Source organism: Sceloporus undulatus, chromosome 5 (genome assembly GCF_019175285.1).
Source record: "Sceloporus undulatus isolate JIND9_A2432 ecotype Alabama chromosome 5, SceUnd_v1.1, whole genome shotgun sequence".
In the NCBI taxonomy this organism is placed as follows: Eukaryota; Metazoa; Chordata; class Lepidosauria; order Squamata; family Phrynosomatidae; genus Sceloporus; species Sceloporus undulatus.
The window spans coordinates 120,334,862-120,342,794 of record NC_056526.1 but is presented as its reverse complement, the minus strand read 5'-3'; the positions used below and the strand labels follow the sequence as shown (position 1 = coordinate 120,342,794).

General features: G+C 40.6%; 1 protein-coding gene across 5 annotated transcripts in view; it reads right to left on the bottom strand.

Annotated features, from left to right (window-relative positions):
• Window positions 1-7,933, bottom strand: part of ATP10D (ATPase phospholipid transporting 10D (putative)) — a 96,261-nt gene that overhangs the window by 5,666 nt on the left and 82,662 nt on the right. For 4 of the 5 annotated variants that reach the window (XM_042469826.1, XM_042469823.1, XM_042469824.1 and 1 more), the window contains 4 exons: window positions 5,761-5,886; window positions 3,351-3,551; window positions 2,279-2,359; window positions 1,944-2,048 (listed from right to left, as the gene is read on the bottom strand). In XM_042469826.1, coding sequence (XP_042325760.1) covers window positions 1,944-2,048; window positions 2,279-2,359; window positions 3,351-3,551; window positions 5,761-5,886 — 513 coding nt within the window. Of the gene's footprint in view, window positions 1-1,943; window positions 2,049-2,278; window positions 2,360-3,350; window positions 3,552-5,760; window positions 5,887-7,933 lie in introns of those variants that run through there. The other variant, XR_006104213.1, reaches the window with a different exon arrangement.

Here is a 7,933-nt window from a genome sequence, read left to right as displayed (position 1 = left end):
GAAACCTAGCCATAATTGAGCTAAATATTCCCCAGACCTCTGGGTTACAACCTCCAGCCAGTATCCAGCCAGCAACCTGGCTGTAGCACTTTGGACTCACTGCAGTTTCTAAACAGGTTTTAAAGGCAGCCATGGCTTGTTCTCACTATCAAATATAGCAAATTGCAATTCGGTGCAAATGACCCTCGTTCCCATTTGAAACCGGTTCCTGTCACGATGTGTTCAAATCCTGTTGTGATGAAGAGAGGCAAAGGCAAAAGAACTGGTTTTTCCAGAAACTAGTTTAAAAGAGGTTCTTTTAAAAAGAATCATTCCAAAGAGTGGGAACAAGTGGGAACGACAAATCAGAATTGCAGCATTCTGGAGGGAGGGACTAATGACAGAGGGGTGTTTAACATCCCTCTCCATTTTTTGGGCGATGTCATCCTCCTCCCCCCAGTGCTGCCTTTTCATTTATTGGTATGACTTTTGGTTGCTTTTTTAAAAATAATAATAAAATTAATCGATGAAGTGATAGAATAGTTTAGCAACTGCTTGCAAAGGGAGGTTTTTTTTTGAAGTGACACTAGCAGTGGGGATGAGAAACATCCCCCCCCCCCCCCAAAAAAAAGTTTTTACTGGGGTAAGGAAAAGATCCCCTTTCATAATGGGAACAAGGGACCTTTTAGAATCGCTTTCCAACTCGGAGCAAGGGAGAGTCAGGAACCGAATTAACCTCCAAGTAGGAATGAGCCCATAGAGTATTTTACTTCAAACAAAAGGTAGCCAAGGCATGTGTTACTTGGTCAGATCTGACATCTCAAGGAATGGGCTGTTAAAACAGCATTCTTTAGATGTAGGGTTAGAATGGAATCCCCTAGCTAGCACCATCTTCTGAGCCTTTCAAAGAAGGGCCAGAACCACTCTAAAACAGTGTCCTTAACTCCTATCCCAGAGAGAAGGCTCAGAAGGCTACCATGGTTGATGGTATTGAAAACTGCTGATAGATTTCCCATGACATCAAGACATGCTGAAACACGTATCAGACCCAGAAATTTTTCACAGCAGAACGCACTTCCCTTGCCATTGGGTCACCCATTGAGGGAACCAAAGCTGTCTCCTTCCCATATGCAGGCTTGAAGCCAGACTGAAATGCATGTAGATAATCCATTTTATCCAGGATCCTTTGGAATTGAGGGGCCACCACATGCTCCAGAACCTTGCCCCAGATAGAGATGCTGGAGACTGGTGAGTAGTTATCTAGTGTAGTCAGACTCAGGAAGGTTTTTCCCCCCAGTGTATTTTTTGGGATAATATATTATTTTGTGCCAAAAAAACCAAAGAAGTTTCATGAGTAAACATTATCACAACCCCCTTATCCTTGAAATGTACATTTGTGAAAAAAATGCAAAACAAACAAAAAACACCCATTTTTTCTGAGAGAGGCAAAGGAGTAGAGTCCATATCTTTTGATGCAGAGCATGGCAACTGTACTTCAGTTGCACCCCATAAGGGCTTTAGTGTGTTCCAAGGAGTGGTCCCATTCAGATACAAACCACTTGGATGTAGCTCATTGGAAATATTTCCTTGCAGCCCTGTGAGAAGGGACCCATCGCCACTGGGGTGTGCACTATATCAATTTCCGCATTTCAGATGATAAATTAAACTAGTTCTTTGTCTAGCTTTTAACTCTTGTTTATCACACATTCTTAATGGGAAGAACAAAGCAGTAGTGAACAGGCTGTGCAAATTTGGCCCATGACTGTGGTGGGAATCAAGCAGTCCTCCAAGGTTTTGTTGGGTGACAAGTCCCATAACCTGTAGCCAGCACAGTCAATGGTAAGGAATGCTGAAGGTTGTTGTTAAACAACATCTGGCGTGCCACATAGCCACATCCCTCTCTGTTAATAAATTGTGACCCAAGCCTGTCCAAGAATAATCTGTGAAATCAATAATGTACTTACCAGAGAGTTACTCTCAATCACGAGGTGTAGTATTATGATAAAGAACATGGTAGTGTTAAGAGGACTCCCAAAGGAATAGAGGTCTATATCAGTGTTACGGAATACCTGCAAAAGAACAATTATTTAAATTTAATGCATGCTATGCCTATTTTTCCAATAAAGTCCACACAGCACAGGTGACAGAAACACTACTGTTTTCTTTAATACACAAAATTCTAATGAGTTTTATGAATAAGGAAAAAGTTTAAATAATATGCAAATAAGGAAAGCTTTGTGTTGATTTTAAAACAAACTTGGAAGAACCAGGAAGAACAAGTAGGCTACTTAATACTTACACAGTAAGGGATAAAAAAGCAGACTAGGCTTTGGTAAAATGCATCTAACAAGTTCATTGCAAAAGCTAAACTCCCATATGGCTGAAACAGAAACAGGAGAAGCACAATGTTAGTACAATGATAGGCTTTAGCCATTTTGAATAGCTTGCTAGATTGTTTGCCTGAATCTCTGCCTAGTGAACTTCTAAAAGTGATGCATTGTAGGCATGGAGAACATCATGATGTCAGAATTGGATCTCAGTTTTCAGCAAGAGTCTAAGCCAATCTGCTGCATGCCAAATCACATATGAGAGATTCAAAGTAGAATATTCAAGACTACTTGTCTAATTAACAATTTGAAAATCTCTCTGATAGCCTTTTGGCTGAAGAACGGGGTATAAAATAACAACAACAACAACAACAACAACAACAACAACAACAACATAGTATACTAATATTTCTGGCATATGAAAATGCAACCTTTAAGCTGAGACCAGAGCTTGGAAAAGTAGTTTTTCGGACCATATTTCCCAGAATCCCCCCTAGCAAGAATGGTCATAGGCTTCACCTAACACTTGGTTCTGTGAGCTGCTGTCTAAACAAAAGTATCTTCTAAACTCTGGAGATTCTGTGATCTATGCTGACCAATATCTAAAGCTGATGTCCTGTGCCATTTTGGATAAGTCACTTCACAATATCAGATTTATTTTCTTGATACTTTTATTCAGTTAGGAGCCCTCCCCAGAGAGTTTCAAAGTGACTTTTACAACCTGTTTGGTACACAGTATGGAATAAGGCTCTCATTTCAGTTGAACATTCCCTCAGACAAGCTGAAGGAAAAAAAACCCAAACCAAATAAGCAATAGTCAGTGTAGCAGCCAGGGATAACAGGACATCCATGAAACGACTGTCTTGTGCCTAACTCACTTGCTTTCCTAAGGCCACCTTGATTCATCAGCCTAGGGAAGAATAGTGCTTTTCATCTCCACATTACCATGAGATTATTTAAACAACAGGGAATGTGTCTGAACATTCAGATTCAATGGGCCTGGAATGCACATCAACTGTCACGCATTTCTGAGTCAAGAAATACCTCATTTCTCTGACTAGCTTTGTAAAGTTCTGGATTGTGCATGAGACTTTCTGCAGAGACATCTTTGTCTACCACACCAAAAATGACCGGGGGTACTGATGTGAAAAGAAGATTAAAGAAAATCAAACTCCAGTAGTCAGTCATGGGTGTTCCTGAAAATCCACAGAAGAACTGGAACCAGAATAGGAGGTTGACATAGGCCTGTTAGGATCAAAAACAAGGATTAAAAACTTGTGGCATGGAGTCAGAATGGCTGTAGGAAGTCAAATGTTGTTTACAGTAACCCACAGAAATGCCAATGCATACTTTAGCTAGAAACAGCCAGCTCCTTCAGCCAATCTGGGAATGAGAGGTTGATACTTATTATGAATGAGCATTCTAGGGAGGACTGAAGAAGCCACTGCTACCCAAGGGCTGCAAAGGGGGAAAACCCTAAACTACTTTATTACTGCTTCTGTCTGACCTTTCCTTTTGAATTATTTTCTGTTGATGATCAAGGCTATGTAATAAAACTGTTGATGGAGAGAGAAGAGTAAATGAGTAAATGGAGTAAATGGATTAAGAACTTTGGGTCTCCTGCCTTGATCAGCTGATTCCCACTAGTTGTGAATTGCTCCTTCAGCTCTTCTAGGATGATTATCTACAGTAAGGATCAACCTCTCATTCTAACACTACAAACTGAGCTGCCAGACACTGCTCCATTCCACTCATCTCATACTTGTAAACAGTACAGAGTGCTACAGATGCCTAGTATTTTTCAGCACTAAATTCCTAAATCCATCCAGTTTAATATTAGTGTGGTAACAGGAAGAGACAACAACTAACAGTAGCTCAACCTGTATGGAAATATTATTTATTAATTTGTTTAAACATTTATATCCCACATCTGGAGATCTAAGGGCCCAAGACAATTGATAAAACACTTTAAAAACAATATATAGGACAATTTAACAAAAGCAAAGCAGAACTCACAATCTGAGTCATGATTATTAATTCTCAGACTATTTGGTTAACCATCACATTTGAATTTGATGCAGAAATAAGGTCAACCCCAGTGCCAATCAGGGCACTGCATTGTCCCTGCTTTCTTGGAATATCAAATGGTTACACAAACTCAGTATAGTTCATCTTATTTCAAGCCCTAAAGTTGCAGACTATCAGCTCTCCACACACTTAGGATATAGCCACACTGCAGAAACAAAGAAGTTTGATGCTACTTTAACTGTTATCACTCCATCCTATAGAATCTGGGGATTTGTAGTTCAGTGAGGTATTCAGCTTGGTGTGTTAGAGAGCTCTGGTGCCTTGCCAAACTACAATATCCATGATTCTGCTGGATAGAAGCATAGCAGTTAAAGTGGTGTCAGACTGCTTTATTTCTGCAGTGTGGATACACCCCTAGGCCCTGACTACATGGGCCAAATAAACTGGCCTGCTCCATCCTTTGGGCAGGGAGACTGGATGACACCCAGCTAAAAACCTGAGTATGGCACAAACAGACCAGATGATATATGGTCTGCTCAGTGCCAGACCCAGGTATATCCTCAATAAAATGAGTTTAAATAACTCCTATTTGCTCCGGATCAAGATCAGGAGCCCTCTACTGCAATACTGAGCAGCTGTTTAAAACATATCCTGGCACAGCTGCCTGGCATGGCTGTGGCTGACTCACATCACTCTCTCTGAGGTTAGGTCAGAATTACGTGGCCAGTCATGTGACAGAGGCAAGGCCACCTTTTCTGACCTTAGGAATGAGTGATGTACTGCTGCCATGCTGAGCAGCAGAGTGGGACATCCATGTGAACAGCTGGATAGCACTGGAACAGAAGGGCCCAAATAATAGCAGGAAGTCAGGGCAGCTTTGGGGCCAAGATATGCTGGCTGTCCCTGGTGTATCTTGGCCAGTGCAGATAGGACCTTAGAGTAATAAGGGGTAAGTTTTTATTTGCCCCAATAAAACAGGTATGTTTTTCAGGAGTCACCACATGGGTACTAAGTGTCTCCATATTTAATTCATGATCCACTGAAGGTCCCTCCAAAGTCTTAATGTTCAGAAGAAAACCCAGCAGTTCAAGTTCATCATTGTAGCTGGCAAGACCAGCCTGTCTCTTGAGCATTTTTCAGTGCCATTAATGACACAGAAAGATTCTATTTAAAGGCTTAAATAACGGTGCCAACATGTCACAATTGCTTATTAATGCTGACTGATGGCTTTTTGGCAGGGAGCACATTTAATAGATTGTAAATGCCTCTGGAGCACTGATCCTTAACCCAAACAGATGGCCAGATTCACTTTCCAGTGCTACACTCTGAATACAGAAATCTACTCATCTCTTCCCCGTTTCTTCTAAGTATTAAGGAACTGTTCACCACTCTCAAAAGTCTCATGTCCCCTGTGGGACCTACATACCAAATTCTTGTAGAAAAAGTAAAGGATCATGTTGGCCAGTCGGGTGTAACACCAGTGTCCGTGAACAAACAGCAGCTTTTTCAGATGCTTGAACTGAGCAAGTGCAAAATCACTTGCCAACACAGCCTGAAAACAAACAAAATGGAAGTGAAATACAGCAACCAGGTCCATAGCAAGGGTATTATATAAGGAGCTTTAACTGAGAATTATCTGCCACTTGGGCTCCATCTTTCATCTCCAGAGAAACCAACTTCATACAAAGCCTTGTTCATCACTAAATGCAGGCTCATTTAAGTTTCACACACACACACACACACACCTTCACATGAAATGTACATGAAATAGGAGAAACAACACAGTACATAAGAATACAGAAGGCCACAGCTGTTGTATTAAGAAACTTAAATGAGCCTGTATTTAGTGATGAACAGGCTCATTTAAGTTTCTTAATGCAACAGCTGTGGCTTTCTGTATTCTTATGTATTGTGTTGTTGTTTCTCCTATTTCATGTACATTTCATGTGAAGGGATGTGTGTGTGTGTGAAAGGGAGGGAGGGAGAGGAAGAGAGAGATTGAAGAAGTTTGTAAAGGAAAGAAGAGAAAAAGAGAAAGAAAGGGACAGCATTTTCCTTGATCAATTAATCATCAATGCTCCTCAAGAGAATATATTCCTAACAAATATAGGCATCCAGACGTTTTTTTGTGAATCTTGCTTGTAGCTAAATAACAGGGATGATGCCTCTCCTTCCCAGCAGTCCCTGGAGCTTCATGGGCTTATGGAAGGGTGGGAAGAGCTCTTCAATCCAAGAGCAGATTGACTGGCTACTTTGGGGATGATGTTTTAGGCTGATCTGATTGAATACAACTATTGTCATGTCGGCCTGGGGAGTGCAAAAGTGTCTGTATAAAAGCAATGCCGTTCCTTCAGGAAGCACCTTGCCCACCCACCTCCCTTTAAGAAGAACTCATTATGTCTTTGTTATGCCACTACATGCCCATATCTGTCACAACTTTTGGCAGGTTGGGCATAAAACATAGGACCTGATATAACTGGAGGAGATGGGCCTGCATACCCATCATCTCTGGTGCTAAAGTAGTCCCATTAAAGCACCTTGGGTTGAATACTGGGGGACATAGCCAACTTGCAGAGGTATCTTTCTTCAGGCCTGGGTGATGGGGGAACCATAGAGTGGCTTTTTCCTATATGGAGTCCTAGTTATGTAACCCCATATTCCCTCCAGCATTTGGATTGGGAGGCAGGGAGTTATGAGCCAAAACTGGATTGCCCAATTAATGAATCTGTGGCTCATGTCAAGCCAAATTTTCCAGCTGTAATCAATAAAGGTGAACCCTGATTTTACTTCAAGCAGATGCATTTGGATTTTCATTGGAGTGCTCAGTCCTGAATTATTGTCAGAGGTGAAAGATAATTTCAAATATCAGTTTCATGCCAGAAATCCACCTTCTAGCTTCTCCTCTCCTGGAGAAGAGGCTGAACCAGCAGAGGATCATGGTATCCCATATTTAGTTATACACATAAATATGTTTACTAGTATATTTGCAAAGATTTCCATAAGTGTAATTATCTAGCATATATAATTCAAATATCATATCTTTATTTCAGTAAGGCCTTTAACAAGGTTCCCCATGATATTCTTGCAAACAAGCTACTAAAATGCAACTGTTAGGTTGATTTGTAATTGGTTGACTGGCCAAATTATCCTGGAGAGAAGTGACCAGTGCTATTCAACATCTTTATCAATGACTTAATGAAGGAATAGGGGGCATGCTTATCAAATTTGCAGATGACACCAAATTAGGAGGAGTAACTAATACTCCAGAGGGCAGGATCAAAATTCAAAATGACCTTAATAGATTAGAAAGCTAGGCCAAGACTAATAAAATGAATTCCAATAGGAAGAAATGTATGGTACTGTATTTAAACAGAAAATGAAATGCATAGATATAGGATGGGGACACCTGGCTGAACAAGACAACATGTGAAAGGACCTAGGAGTCCTAGTAGACCACAAGTTGAACATGAGTCAACAGTGTGGTGCAGCAGCTAAAATAGGCAATGAGATTCTAGGCTGCATCAACAGAAGCATAGTGTCTAGATCAAGGGAAATAATAATAATAATAATAATAATAATAATAATAATAATAATAATAA